This window comes from Scomber japonicus, chromosome 22, assembly GCF_027409825.1.
Source record: "Scomber japonicus isolate fScoJap1 chromosome 22, fScoJap1.pri, whole genome shotgun sequence".
In the NCBI taxonomy this organism is placed as follows: Eukaryota; Metazoa; Chordata; class Actinopteri; order Scombriformes; family Scombridae; genus Scomber; species Scomber japonicus.
The window spans coordinates 26,729,003-26,744,562 of record NC_070599.1 but is presented as its reverse complement, the minus strand read 5'-3'; the positions used below and the strand labels follow the sequence as shown (position 1 = coordinate 26,744,562).

The following is a 15,560-nucleotide window of genomic DNA, read 5'->3' as shown; positions in this document are numbered from 1 at the left end:
TTAAATGTTATCAACAGCTGATCAGGTGTCAACATCAACACCAAAGGCAAATAGTGAAAGTTGATGATGCTTATGCGTGTTTAGTGCACACGTACATGTATCTGTGGGTGCATCCTGCGAAGCCCCAAGCTCCCCAAGCTGAAACACAGGAGACAGGAAACAGAACAACGTTAGTTTATTAAACCTTTATAGGACACTCATTGAAAGGAAGGGAGGAAGGAAGGGAGGAAGGAAGGAAGGAAGGAAGGAAGGAAGGAAGGAAGGAAGGATGGATGGATGGAAGGAAGGGAAGGAAAGGAAGGAGGGACGGAGGAAAGAAGGAAGGAAGGAAGGTAGGTAGGGGGGAGGAAAGAAAGAGAGAAGGATGGAGGGAGTAAGAACAGATGGAAGGAAGGAAGGAAGGAAGGAAAGGAAGGAAAGGAAGGAAGGAAGGAAGGAAAGAAGGAAAGGAAGGAAGGAGAGAAAGGAAAAGAGGAAGGGAAGAAAGAAGGCAGGGAGGAAGGAAAGGAAGGAAGGAAGGAAGGAAGGAAGGAAGGATATTTACAGAAGTTACCAAATATAATTATTTGCCCAATAAAGGGTTAAACAAGGCGTCAAAACATTCAGTCAGAATCATGTTCACATAAGCTGCTGCCACTAATTTATCATTTTAATCATTTCAGTCAAAACCTTGAGGTTCAAAAAGTTCTCCTACTGCCCCCTATCTGTTGAGAACAAATTACACTTATTTAAAATACATACTTCATCTAACTACTCTACTTTAAAATGATTTCATGCCTTCAACTGATGATTCTTTTCATTATCGATCCATTTAACCAGTAATTTGTTTGATTTGTCTCAATTAATCATTTTGGTCTATACAACTGTGAGAAATGCCAACCACAATTTCCTATAGAGCACAAAGTGAAAGTGGATCAATGAATGTCTTATTTTGTCTGACCAGCCATCCAAAAACCAAAGATACTTAATCTACCTCACAGCAAGACAAAGAAAAGCAGTAAATTCTCTAATGTGAGATCTGGAAAATAACAGTAACTGTCATTTTTAAAGCCAGACCTGTAAACCACTACTTATTTTAGTGGCATATGTTCCCTTCATTATAACCCTGCACTGAATCTCAGTCAGCTGTAAATTTGCAATAATCATTATTACTAAATATGTTCCAATACCAATTTTTCTTTCCCGATACCTGAACTTGCATATCGGCCAATACCGAGTATCAATCTGAGACTACTGCCTTAAAAAAGAGTAACAGCTGTGTACTACTAACACTGTATGGAAGTGATATGATTGGTGTGATCCATCTTCTATTGCTTTATAAGAATTGGCAACACTAAACTAAACTAATGCCGTGTTTATTGGACATATTAATGGTGGGACTTTCCATTGTAAAATATTGGCAAACTGCTGACATTTCACTGATGGCTAATGTTACACTATATACTGGAAATCAGTTGCCAATGGATGCACAGTTTATCTTCAATCAATCATCAATCAATCTTCATTTGTATAGCGCCAAATCACAATAAAGTCATCTTAAGGCTCTTTACACATAGAGCAGGTCTAACCCGAACTCTTCAGGTTTTAACTTTAAAGAGACCCAACATTCCCACATGAGCAACAGTGGCGAGAAAAAACTCCCTTTTAACAGGAAGAACCCTCAGAACCAGACTCAGAGTGGGAGAACATCTGCCTCGACCGGTTGGAGTAGAGAGGAGAGAGAGGACGGAGAGGAGAGAGAGGGGGGAAGGAGAGGAGAGAGAGGAGAGAGAGGAAGGAGAGGAGAGAGAGGAGAGAGAGGAAGGAGAGGAGAGAGAGGAAGGATAGAGGAGATCTTAAGGTGTAAGCTGCTATTTTGGGACAATGAAGTAGAAAAGATTTTTGAGAAAAGTGCCGTTTTATCTGGGTGTGAAACTACAATAAAGTTTATTCTTACATTACGTGGTATCAGATTGGAGACATCGGAACAACTCTAATTATAACTTTTTCAAAAATATAAGCAACAAAAACAAATAATGGTTTCATTTTTGCTTACCTTTGTAGTTTGAGAGAGTGCAGCTGTATTTATCCAGGAAGTAGTTTGACACCTTGTAATGCCAGCTAGTATAATCAAAGTAAGATCCATCGGTGTATTCGAACTTCTCCTGAAAATACAAAACACTCAGTTAGAGATCAGAGGCGAGATTTACTGATCAGATTTTACTGCCATACATCCAGAAGGAGAAGGAGAAAGCTGGACTGTGTTCTCATTGAAGCTAGCATGGTGCAGTATTCGGCCTTTCAAGATTCAAGATTCAAGATTTAAAACTTCATTGCCATGTCGGCATAGTCGATTGGAATTTTTTTTCCAAGATAAATGAAGTACATCAATAAGATAAATATAATAAAATAAATAGAACATAGAGAAACAGTACTAAGGCACCTGCTGAGGGAGATCATACATAAAACTATTGGTTATTAAAAAGTCGTACAGCTTGGGGGTTCGTGCTGTTCTTGCTTTTATGCTTCTCAGTCTTTTATGAGAGGGGTCAGTCACATTTCCAAAACCGACTGAACTCAATCCAGTTTGAGTTAAACCACAAGAGTCACTCTTCTTCTACAGTTTCAGGTCCATTACTGCCTAAAATTATAATCTGCAGCGTCTGTTAGGTAAAGCTAGTGGTACAATGTTTTCTGAAGAAGCATACGAAGCTGTTGCATATTTTTTGGTGGCCTTTTTGGGGGTCCAATGAGTTAATATTTTTCATATCCACACATAATAAATCAATCCCCTTCCCTGGCTCCAAAGGTGCTAGATGGGTTTTGTTACCTTTGGATAGAGGCATGCTAGCTGTTTCCAGTCTCTATGCTAAGCTAAACCAACCACCTGCTAGCACCAGATAAATAGTAAAGTTTGGGTTTCTTCTAATTGCGTTGGATTCTTGTGATCATTGAGATGAATATTCACCCATTCCACATCATCAGTTTAGTCGTTCGGTCACATCGAGGTGTTTATTTCTTACCCTGCGACTTTTGGCTCCAATCCAAAAAGGTTGCAGTGCCTTCTTACGGTTCCAGGCGAGGCAGTCCAAACGGATCCTCTGCTCTTCGTCGTGAATGGACACCAGGTGGTTGCCAACGTCGTTGCAGTGTTCCTGAAACGTGAACAAGGATGAGTCTTCACCGTGACTGTCAGCACAAGACGAGTGTGAACGGTGACGCCTGTGTGTGTGTTTGTATCACCTCGGCCTTCTCGAAGGTTTTTGGATGTGAGAAAAATTTCATGCAGCGATCCTGATCCAGCCGGTACCATCCGTTACCGCAATACCTCAGTGCATATCTTCCACACATGGTCTCCATTTTTTTCTCATCTGTATAAAACACCACATGATTAATGGGAAAGAAGAAAAGACTAAGTTCTGATACACAAATGTGTTTTCAGTTTTTTGGATCTTTTTCTCTAATCTTTGATTTTTGCTGAAATATTGGATCATTTGAACATTTATTGAAATGAAAGCATGTGAGAAGTTTAGAGGGAAGAATCAGTATTTGGTGGAGCTGTTAACAACTCATAGACATCTGAAATGTGAGCCGACTACACACTGCTGACTGGTTTCATCTTTAACAATGAGTTGTATTTTAAAAGCTTGTTATATTTTCCATTGTGTCAAATCTGCATCTGAAAAGTAACTAAAGCTGTTCAATAAATGTAGTGGAGTAGAAAGTACCTCACATGGAAATACTACAGTAAAGTACTAGTACCTCCAACTGTACTACAGTAAAGGACTAGTACCTCTAACTGTACTACAGTAAAGTACTAGTACCTCAAACTGTACTGGAGTAAAGTACAAGTACCTCAAACTGTACTACAGTAAAGTACAAGTACCTCAAACTGTACTACAGTAAAGTACAAGTACCTCTAACTGTACTACAGTAAAGTACAAGTACCTCAAACTGTACTGGAGTAAAGTACTAGTACCTCAAACTGTACTACAGTAAAGTACAAGTACCTCTAACTGTTCTTTAATACAGTACTGGAGTAAATGTACTCAGTTACATATCACCTCTGTACTTATTGTCTGTACAAATTAGCGACATCTAAAACATAACAAGGAGAAGCACTGGTTAAATCTGAGATCTGAAAAATAAAAAGTAACCACAGCTGTAAAATAAATGTATTGTCGTCAAGTAAAATGTTCATATTTCCAGCTGAAATGGAATAAAATGTACTTAATACAGTGTTGAATTAACTTTGCTGTGATATAATGTGTTTATAGGAGTTCTCACCGCTGGTCTGCTCAGTGTTGTCGACACACAGCAGAACCACCAGCAGCAGCGCTGGAGTTACCACAGCTGGACGCATGGCTCAGCAAGTCTCACTGCTACAATATCACCTGGAAATGTGACACAGTCAGTGAGGAGATGTTTAAAACAACATAATCCACAAATCAAACAACTTGTTACTTTCAATAACAAAGTGATTTTAAGTTCTGTACACCATAAAAAGACAGCTGCCAAGTGTCCAAATTGTCTGATTCCAGCTTCTTAAATATGAATATTTTCTGGTTGCTGTAGTCTTCTATGACAATAAACTGAATATCTTTGACTTTTGAAGACAATAAGACATTTAAGAACATCACCTTGGGCTTTGAAAAACAATGATAAACATTTTTCATAATTTTCCTAAACTTAAATGATCAAGAATCGATAATCATAAATAATTGTTAGTTGCAGCCTATATGATGTAGAAATGGAAAAGAAACACAAGACAACATAGGCGGTATTTAAAAAGACAAGAAGGGGTAAAAATAATCATGAATATTAGCTGCCTGTAAGAGTTAAGACACTTTGATCGGCATTTAAAGCTTCAGTTTGTGTCACTTTCTTAGCTTAACCTCTTAAACTCCTGGTTTTCACAAGAAGTAGTCTCTGCTGCATTTCTCACCAATTTTCTTTTTGGAAATCTTTCGACATGAGCTGGAAACCTGTTTTTGACGCTATTAATGATCTAATAACCATTCAATGTACTTACATGCTGAAATTAGATCTCTTACTAGCAGTTTTAAATGGTAAATGAACTTTCTAGTCTTCTCAACCAATCAAAGTGCTCTACAACACCCTGATAGCAGAGGCCGCCATGCACAAAGCCAACCTGCTCATTAGGAACGATTCAAAGCGTCCTCTGCTCATCCATTCACACTCACACATCCCAAGTCCCTTATTGGATTGCTCCTTGATGCACGCTTGAACTAGAATTTGTTCTGGTTCAACATCTTGCTTATTGCTTATTTCTGCTCTGAGGAACTACCACTGTCCTTCTGATTGGTGGACGACCCGTCAGACTCCGCCATTCCTTTGCTGGATTCAAACTTCCTATCTACACTGATGAGGAAACAGCAGCATTACTGTCAATCAGCTCCAACGCTAATGCTAATGTTAATGCTAACCCAAGCTCCTGTGTTTAAACTCAGTTATAAAGTCCACAGAGTTCAGATGTTTGTGGTCCAGCTCTGATCTCCTAAAACACACCCAGACACATGAACTCACCACAGACAGTCGTCGTCGTCGTTCTTCCTCCTTTCTGACTGTCAGACGGTCGGTTTCACGCTGTTTAAAGCCAACGCTCGTGCCCCGAGGACAGGCCGCAACCCTTTAAAATGTTTACTTCACTGCTCCACAGGACTGTTTGCTTTACTGTTGTACTGTTTGTGTTTTTGTTCAGTACACAGCCAAGAGCCAGAGAATAACGGCGGTATGAGTAATTCACATTGTGTATTTGATTATGAATGTCTGATGCTTCCTTCATGACGTTTACACCTAACTCTCTCTCTGTCTTCTTACAAAGTGTTTTGCAAAGGAAAAAAAAAAAAAGATGTGGTTCGAGTCCAAACACGACAACGCTGTTCTGTTCTTCGCTCAACAGTACTTCGCTCTGCTGTGGAAATACAGCATTTAGATTAGATTAGATTTCTTTATTTGTACCTGCAGGTAAATTTGGCTCGCAGTGAGAGACATTCATACAAAACAATACAAGAAAATAAAAAACAGTAAAATAGCTACACAATTCGTCATCATCCCCATCATCATTCCATGCTGCCTCATAAAGTGCATTTAATATGTACCTATATCTACCCTCAAAGTGCATGGCATAAAGTGCATAAGTGGCTCTCATCATCATATCATCATTGTCATCATCACCATCGTCATCATCAACACCACAACCATCGTCAAGGGATCACTAGTTCTTATTAAGATGTATGATGGCCGCAGGGACAAAACTAGACCTGTGCCTTTTAGTTTTGGTCCTCGGTACGGTGTACCTGCCGATTTAAACTTTGGTTTTGATGTTTTCATCCCCAGCGGACATTTGACATCCATGTGATCATGAAAACGCCTCAATACAGTTCCAGCTGCTGTGAGATGACAGCAAAAAATAACGTTTGTATTTCATGTTTCTGTTTGTTTTGAGCTAAGAGGCCTGTGTGTGACATATACGGGGCTAGTTTTCTGGTTTTTACTTGGTCCTTATAAAGACATCAGTTATCTCTGATTATCTACTTTGGGAGGAGATGGAGGAGGCAGTGATCGAACAAGGACATGGATGTATTGTAAGAACTGGATTCTGGAGTGAATAATGGCGCCCATTGACTTAAATATAACTTTATAGTTTAGTAAACTACAAAAAAAGTAATAAAATCATGTGAAAAATATACTATATCATATGAAAGGGTGAAAATGTTGGAGTTACATTGATATACATCTATCCACATTGTTTTCAGTCTATGGGGGAAATGCTTTTTTTGTTGCAGTTATACAAGCGACCACTAGGAGGAAACTGGTTGCCAGGCCGACCAGAGGACATTTAGAGATGCCTGAGGAGAGAAACACTATAAAAACTATTTAAAAAAAGCAGTTTCTTGCAAAGAGATATGAGTGTAATGAGTTGAATCTGCCTCCAGTCCAAACACTTTGAGTCAGTGTTGACTCAAAGGGTGGAGGAACCGAAGAGAACAAACGTACTTACAGACTCTTCCAGTGTTTGCTTTGACAACACCAACAATGTAAATTTACTGGCAACTGAAGAAAATGAAGAAAATGCATCTTTTCACATGTTTATCATATTTTACTTTTATGTATTCTAGATTTAAATGACAACAAATAATAAAGACAAAAGTAATGTTTAAGTAATGAGTCCTTCACCACCTCTGGAAGATTTTGACCAGATACTTTGATAGTTACTTGACTCTTTTATGTAGTGTTGTATTATAATTAGAGTTATTTATTACAGTATTATTATTTTTATTCTGTATTGATCCTATGAAGTCAGTCAGACTACAGTCTATAAACTGCTCAGACAATGAATGTACCCAAATTGTTTGTATCTTTTTTTGAAAGCCTATTAAGATTCATTTATTTTTTATCCCCGAGGGGAAATTGACAGCTGCTTTGACAAGAAAGAAAAGCAGGACAAATTATACAAGAATAAAATACACAATTCATAGAAATACTTTAAAAGAAGAAGAAGAAGACAAAAGAGGAAGATGCTACTGTGCTCTCTATCAGCTGGGCAAAATAACAGATTAAAAAGTGCTTGCTGGTAGACAACTATAAATAAAAAACTATTTAAAGTGCACAGGGATTTAAAAAAGTGTGACAGACATTACAAACTATTTTCTTCCATAATTTCCTTATTTAATAGTTTAAGTTATGAAAACAATGTGTCATAATTTGCAGAGACGATTAAGCTGTTTAAATATTTCAGGGTTAATGTAGTTGATGTAAAATAGTTTCTACCTGATTCACGAGATGCAGAGAGGCCATTCAACTGTTCATTGGCTGAGAGGTGAGATAACAATGATGAACAGTGGTATTACAAATAAAACAGACAAAAGGAGCATTTCGAAATACAGTAATAAATAAATACTATTTGTGTCATATTTGCATTTCCCCCTAGAGGGAGCAATAAATTACCCTAACCCTATATTAACCCTGTAAAGCCTGAACCATCGAGTGTTTATTAAACCTTCTGACAAGTCATTAAAAAACTAATTAAACACTTTGCACATATTAGTTTTATTTTAAACAAATAAAAACACATGAATACAATGTTGTTTAAAGCTCTTATAGCTCCTGCATAAAGCTCATATCACCACCTACTACTTTTTATGCATGAAATGATAGATGCACAGATTAATATAATAAAATAAACTACTAAATATTGATTAATTCAACACTGCATTGGTTTATCTGATCTTAAAATCAGGTTACTCAGGAAATAATGATCATCCTGATGAAGTAGAGCTCTCTGAAACTCATGTATATGAATGACCTGACATTATAGGGTTAAATATTGAACACATGAAACCTCTATATCAGACACATACAGGCCAAATCTGATCTCATGTGGGCCGGATCATTAAAAACGGTTGGAAGGGAGGAAGGAAACAAGGAAGGAAAGAAGGGAAAAGTGATAGGAAGGAAGGAAGGAAGGAAGGAAGGAAGGATAAGGGATTAGGAAGGAAAGGTAGGAGGGAAGGAAAGACAAAAGGAAGGAAGGAAGGAAGGAAGGAAGGAAGGAAGGAAGGAAGGAAGGAAGGAAGGAAGGAAAGCAAGAAAGGAAAAGAAGACAAGGAAAGAAGCAAGGAAGGAAGGAAGAGAAGGAAACAAAGAAGGAAAGAAGTAAGAAAGGGAGGAAGGAAAGGTAGGAGGGAAGGAAAGACAAAAGGAAGGAAGGAAGAAAGGGAGGAAGGAAGGAAAAGAGATTAGGAAGGAAAGGTAGGAGGGAAGGAAAGACAAAAGGAAGGAAGGAAGGAAGGAAGGAAAGCAAGAAAGGAAAAGAAGACAAGGAAAGAAGCAAGGAAGGAAGGAAGAGAAGGAAACAAAGAAGGAAAGAAGTAAGAAAGGGAGGAAGGAAAGGTAGGAGGGAAGGAAAGACAAAAGGAAGGAAGGAAGGAAGGAAATAAGGAAGGAAGGAAGGAAGGAAGGAAAAGAGATTAGGAAGGAAAGTGGGCCGGATTGGACAGCTTGGCGGGCCAGTTCTGACCCACGGGCCGCATGTTTGACCCTAACCCTGCTCTATAGCCCTTACTGGTTTGTTATGTCTGTCTGTCACTTCCTGTACAGTCATTTCTAAAAGAGTCGTTCCTCAATTTCACTCAGAAGTAAACAAATGCAGCTTCTCATTTCTTGTTGAAAACATTTGATTGCGAAATTTTAACAGTCTGCAGCGATTATACTTTGAGTTCTTTGAAATGTTTGTCTTCACCCGATGTGTCTTCCTACGTGTTTCCAGCTCATTAACCCTTGTGTCGTCCTCCCGGGTCAAATTGACCCCGTCTGTTCCTTCTTTCCTCCCTCCCTTCCTTCATTCTTCCCTCCTTTCCTTCCTCCCTCCTTCATTCTTCCCTCCTCCCTCCCTCCTTTCCTTCCCTTCCTTCCCCCCTCCTCCCTCCCTCCTTTCCTTCCTTCCTTCTTCCTTCCCTCCTTCCTTCTTCCTTTCCCTCCTCCCTCCCTCCTTTCCTTCCCTCCTTTCCTCCCTCCCTTCCTTCATTCTTCCCTCCTCCCTCCCTCCTTTCCTTCCTTCTTCCTTCCCTCCTTCCTCCCTCCCTCCTTTCCTTCCTTCTTCCTTCCCTCCTTCCTCCCTCCCTCCCTCCTTTCCTTCCTTCTTCCTTCCCTCCTTCCTTCTTCCTTTCCCTCCTCCCTCCCTCCTTTCCTTCCTTCTTCCGTCCCTCCTTCCTCCCTCCCTCCTTTCCTTCCTTCTTCCTTCCCTCCTTCCTCCCTCCCTCCCTCCTTTCCTTCCTTCTTCCTTCCCTCCTTCCTTCTACCCTCCTCCTTTCCCTCCTCCCTCCCTCCTTTCCTTCCCCCCTCCTTTCCTTCCTTCCTCCCTCCTTCCTTCTACCCTCCTCCTTTCCCTCCTCCCTCCCTCCTTTCCTTCCTTCTACCTCCGTCCATTCCTTCCTTGACTCAAGGACAACAGGAGGGTTAAACTATTTCATCCCCATTCAAGTGAGCTGAGAGCTAACTGGAAAATAGCCGACTCAGCTAGTGGAAGTCTCTAGTGGAAACATGCTGATGTGTTTTGTTGTTTCCAGCTCATTTGTTTCAGTGTTAATGAGCAAAATGATCAGATTTATATCCATTGAGTTTATTAAAATTGGGAGAAGCACAATTAACTGAGAGCTAACCGGAAAATAGCCGACTCAGCTAGTGGAAGTCTCTAGTGCAGGGGTGTCAAACATGCAGCCCGTGGGCCAGAACCGGCCCGCCGAGGGGTGCGATCTGGCCCACTTTCCTTCCTGTGTTCTTTTCCTTCCTTCCTTTTTTCCTTCCATCTGTCCTTCCTCCCTATCTTCTTTTTATCCTTTTTTTATTCCTTCCACCTGTCCTTCCTACCTTCCTTTTTTCCTTTCTTCGTTCCTTTCTTCCTTCCATCTGTCCTTCCTCCCTTTCTTCCTTCCTCCGTTTTTTCCATCTGTCCTTCCTTCCTTCTGTCCTTCCTACCTTCCTCCCTTTCTTCCTTCCTCCGTTTCTTCCATCTGTCCTTCCTTCTTTCCTTCCTTCCTCCTGTCTGTCCTTCCTACCTTTCTTCTCTCTTTCCTTTTGTCTCTCTTTCCTTCCTTCCCTTCTTATTTCCTTCCTTTCTTCCCTCCATCTATTTAATGATCCGGCCCACATGAGATCAAATTGGTCTGTATGTGGCCCTTGAATGAATATGAGTTTGACTCCCCTGCTCTAGTGAGCCTGCTCTATATGGGCCCAACAATCAAGAAGCACCTGAGTCATTTCATTACAATGGAAAAGGGATTAAACAGGCGCCATCCAGTCGTCCTTAATACCTCCATAGGAACAGCCACATTACTACTTTACCTCTTTAACAAGTCATTTGTCTGTTATTGTGAAGCCATAATTAGGATTATTGTACATGAGGTGGCATCAGTTACTCAGTGGTAATGATACTAATGTAATTAATGACCTGTATGGGAAACGGGCTTCTCATTTCTTGTTGAAAACCTTTGATTTTAACAGTCTCCAGCAATTATACGAGTTCTTTGAAATGTTTGTTGAGTTGATTAAAATTGGGAAAAGCACGATTAAACTATTTCATCCCCATTCAAGTGAGCTGAGAGCTAACCGGGAAAATAGCCGACTCAGCTAGTGGAAGTCTCTAGTGAGCATGCTCTATATGGGGACCCAAAAATCAAGAAGCACGAGCAAAACACCTGAGTCACTTCATTACAACGGAAAAGCTGATTTGTTGGCTTCGTTTCCCACTGAGACGCCATCCAGTCCTCCTTAATACCTCCATGGGAACAGCCACATTACTACTTTATCTCTTTAACAAGTCATTTGTCTTTTATTGTGAAGCCATAATTAGGATTATTTTACATGAGGTGGCATCAGTTACTCAGTGGTAATGATACTAATGTAATTAATGACCTGTCTATGAAGTGTGACACATTTAGGACAATAAGCTACAAAACCATTAAGGATTAATTGGAAATGAGAGCTTCATGGATGCTGTACATGCTGGTTGATATAATATGATTATCATCCAGACAGGGTTTACTTGCTAGTCTAGTCTATAACCCAGATTTCAACAATACAAGACTGTAAAATAAGTACAGCTTTAGATGAGATAAGAATGGTTTTAATGCATCACACAGAGTTTTAAATGTTTCTACAGTTACAAGTAACCTGAATCAGTAAGTCTGGGAAAGAGGACACACAATGAGACGCGGAGAACAATGAAGTGAAAGGCAGATTTAAAAATGATGTAACCCAAAACTCACCATGAAAGAATAACTTTTTTTTTTCTTCCACAAAGGGCTCGTTTTGCGATGTTGCGATGTTGCTATAACTGAATAAGGTAAATGTGGGTCTGCCAAGTTATTCCCCCTCCGCTGAAAGGAGTTTATTGTTGGTGTAACACATGATCTCAAAGCTGTGGTGGAAATGGTGGGAAGTGAAATAAAAGCAAAGCAGAAGCAGCGTCAGTGAAACAGCAGAAGAGTCTGTTAGAAGAGGCTCAACACACCAGCTGATCCTGAACAAGGTGAGCCATGATTATTACAATGATCACAAATATCACTTTAATTAATTTACTACATTGAAAAACTTAGAGTATTAATTGTAAGCACCATTTATCATCATCCAAAGACTCATTTCGACTCGATCCACACACAATATATAACTCTATTATTATAAAAATGATACCTTATATGTATGTATGTAACTGTTTATTCAGTGTTCTTGCTTTAAATGTCCCATTATGTCCATTATGATTCTATATATATATAAGAGAAATAAGGGTTAGGCTCAAGGAAACAAACTGGAGATCAAACAAAAAACAACCCTGTCTGTTAAAAATATGTTAATATGTTAGTAGTTTGTGATGTTTTTTGGGCATTTTTGCTTTTATTTGAAAGTAGACGGCATAGAGGCTTTAATTAACTGCAGTATTATTAAACTTTCTATATATATGAAATTAATTTACTACATTGAAAAAACATTTATTATCATCCAAAGACTCATTTCGACTCGATCCACACACAATATATAACTCTATTATTATAAAAATGACTAGTTGAATGAATAGTTGTTATTCGTTGGCAATTTTGGCTCAAGGAAACAAAACTGGAGATCAATCCTGTCTATTAAAAATATGTTAATATCTGATTTGTATTTATTTATTGGACTGGACCATGTGTTGTAAGGCTCAGGCTGCTAAATCACTTTGGTGACGTTTAGGGAAAGATTGATAGTTTTTGATGTTTTTTGGGCATTTTTGCTTGTATTTGAAAGTAGATGGCGTAGAGGCCGACAGACAGCAGGGAGATGGGAATGACATTAGTAAAGGTCCTTTGCTGGGATCGAACCATCGAGTCATTACAACTATGTGACATGCTTGGTGACCAATCGGCTCCAAGATTATAGTTCTTTATTGAAAAGGTTCACTTGTCCAGTCTCTTGTTACTGCACATTTTTCACTCAGTGTTTGTTGTGAAGGCCAAATCAATCATGTGCATCTATTGTGACCTTTTTTTGCAACTTTGCAGATATGTTCATTTAGGGCTGGGATATTGAAATTATATCGATAATGTGATATGAGACTAGATATCGTCTTAGATTGTCATCAGAGTCGTCTTTTCCTGGTTTTAAAGCTGCATTTGAACCTACCAGACTGTTCTAGCTGTTCTGTTTTTTTACCTTTTACCTACTTTTTCCTTATATCTTCATTACTGATGATTATTTATCAAACATTTCATAGTGTGAATATTTAGTGAAAGCATCGACAGTCATCTCTATATCGATGTATTTGGTCTAAAATATCGTGATGTTTGATTTTGTCCATATCGCCCAGCCCTATGTTCATCAACCTTCCTGTTGTCCTCGAGTCAAGGAAGGAAGGATGGAAGGGAGGAAAGGAAAGAAGGAAGGTAGGGGAGGAAGAAAAGAGAGAAGGAGGGGGAGGAAAGAAGGAGAGGAGGAAGGAAGGACAGAAGGAAGGAAGAAAGGGGGGTGGAGGAAGGAAAGAAGGAAGGAAGAAAGGGGGATGGAGGAAGGAAAGGAGGAAGGGAGGACAGACAGAAGAAAGGAAGGAAGGAAGGAAGGAAGGAAGGAAGGAAAGAAGGAAAGAAGGAAAGAAGGAACAGTCAAAACAGACAGGGTAATTTGACCCGGGAGGACGACAGGAAGGTTAAGGAAGCATTTCATGTAGCCAGAATGATTTGGATCCAAGAGTGAAAACCCTTTTCATATCTTAAAAATGATGGTCAGGAGAAGTCCCAGAAAGTCTCGCCTGGTTTCCAGAGTTGACAGGCAAACATCATCTTTAGGAGACAGAGTCAAATGAGATGCTTTATAAAAAATGTTTAACTCCATGGACTTGAGTTTAGAGCTCTTGCATGTTAGATAGTTTTTGACTCCTTTGGTCGTTCCTTAGGACGGGCCACGCTCCCTCTTCATCATGAAGGTCCTCAGTGTGTCTCTAACACTCTGCACCATGCTGACGCTGAGCCAAGCCCTGCCGCTCAACACCTCCATAACCAGAGGCTCGGGCCAATGCGAGTTCCTCAGGCACCAAAGCGTCAACCTGATTGGAGGCTACATCCCTCAGTGTGACGCCAATGGGAACTTCATCCCGCAGCAGTGCTCCGTGTCCACCGGCTACTGCTGGTGTGTCAACATCATCACCGGAGAGGAGATACAGCACACAAGGACGCCGCCGGGGACTGTGCAACTCGACTGTTGTGAGTAATGAAGTGTGTGTCATATTGTTTTTAAACATTGGATCATAAAGACTGAGTTCTTGAGCAGAGGTGGAATGAAACTAAGCAGTAATGTACAGAACTTAATACGCTATATTTCATAGGCAAATATAGTACTTTTTAATTCATATACATTCTATTTTACTCTAAACTGGACCAAAATGTATAAAATGAAAATGATGCCGTATTGAAGAAGACTTCAAACTTCCAATTGAGACCTTAAACTCACTATGAAAGTATTCCCTGAGGTAATAAATCAAGTGTGAAGTCGGGTCATTTTAGCCCAGGGGTCACCAACCCTGCTCCTGTAGAGCTACTGCCCTGCAAGTTTTAGGTATCTCCTCCACTCTAACACACCTTATTCTAATAATTAACTGGATTTAAAGCTCGTGACAAAGCTTCAGTTGCTTGATAACGAGCCAATAATGAGAATCAGGTGTGTTAGAGTGAGGAGAAACCTAAAACATGCAGGGCAGTAGCTCTCCAGGAGCAGGGTTGGTCATTGGAATCGCCCCCTGCTGGACATCAGGGAGAGTGCAGGTTTAAGGCATTTCCACATTGACTAACTTTTCAGACCCAAGGCTTCCCGTTTGGCTTTTACATACAAAATATCAGCATATAAATTATGATGCTTGGTTATAGATGTAGGTATCTGTTTACTTGGTATCTATGTGCATCAGTAATTATAATCCAATAATATAAAATAAAGCTTCAGGGCCTGCTGGATAATATAATACACTTAATACATTTAAAGTGAAGAATGCCACTGACAGAAATGCATTATAGCAGTTTCACAGGGATTGCAGTATTTGATCTCACTTGAATTCTTATTAATGTTTAAGTTATTTCTGCAGATGTACTTAGACGTCATTAACATATTTAAAAGCTATTTTTATAGACAGGGATTTCTACTGTCCGTACGGCTGGTCCCGCTTTGGAAGACGGTGTTTCATCTTCATTGACAGCCCGAAGGCGTGGGTTGAAGCCGAGGTGAGGACTGGGTGTCAAGCCCTCTAGCAATCTATTAATCTAGCTTTGGTGAGATCAATGAAAGGACAGAAACTATTTCCTCTCTTCTTCCCCCGCAGAGTTACTGTCAGTTTGAACGAGCTAACCTCGCATCCGTCCACAGTTATGAGGAGGATCATTTCATCCAGGATCTGACCAGAGGAAACTCCCACGACTTCCCCGACACCTGGATTGGAGGCTTTGATGCCATACAAGTACAGAATCATTATTACAAATCAGTAAAGTTTATTATTGATCTGGGATAAAAAATAAAAAACTACCACAGGGAAATATTTAACAGTCGAT

At 39.8% G+C, this 15,560-nt stretch overlaps 1 protein-coding gene across 1 annotated transcript; it reads right to left on the bottom strand.

The window, feature by feature from the left end:
- Positions 1–70: 70 nt before the first annotated feature.
- Positions 71–4,342, bottom strand: si:dkeyp-75b4.10 (C-type isolectin Sp-CL4). The gene is made up of 5 exons (XM_053343231.1): positions 4,267–4,342; positions 3,223–3,350; positions 3,003–3,134; positions 2,036–2,144; positions 71–138 (listed from the first exon to the last, which is right to left on the bottom strand). Exons 1-5 carry the CDS (start codon positions 4,340–4,342, stop codon positions 71–73), a joined length of 513 nt encoding a protein of 170 aa, XP_053199206.1.
- Between the last annotated feature and the right edge of the window lie 11,218 nt (positions 4,343–15,560).

What these genes read in the sequence shown, in the direction of transcription:
- si:dkeyp-75b4.10 (XM_053343231.1), bottom strand. Translation starts at nt 4,342, where the DNA reads ATGCGTCCAGCTGTGGTAACTCCAGCGCTGCTGCTGGTGGTTCTGCTG. An exon ending in TTGGAGCCAAAAGTCGCAGG is followed by an intron (nt 2,145 to 3,002) that starts GTAAGAAATAAA and finishes TTGTATTTTCAG; the next exon opens with GAGAAGTTCGAATACACCGA. An exon ending in CACTCTCTCAAACTACAAAG is followed by an intron (nt 139 to 2,035) that starts GTAAGCAAAAAT and finishes CCTGTGTTTCAG; the next exon opens with CTTGGGGAGCTTGGGGCTTC.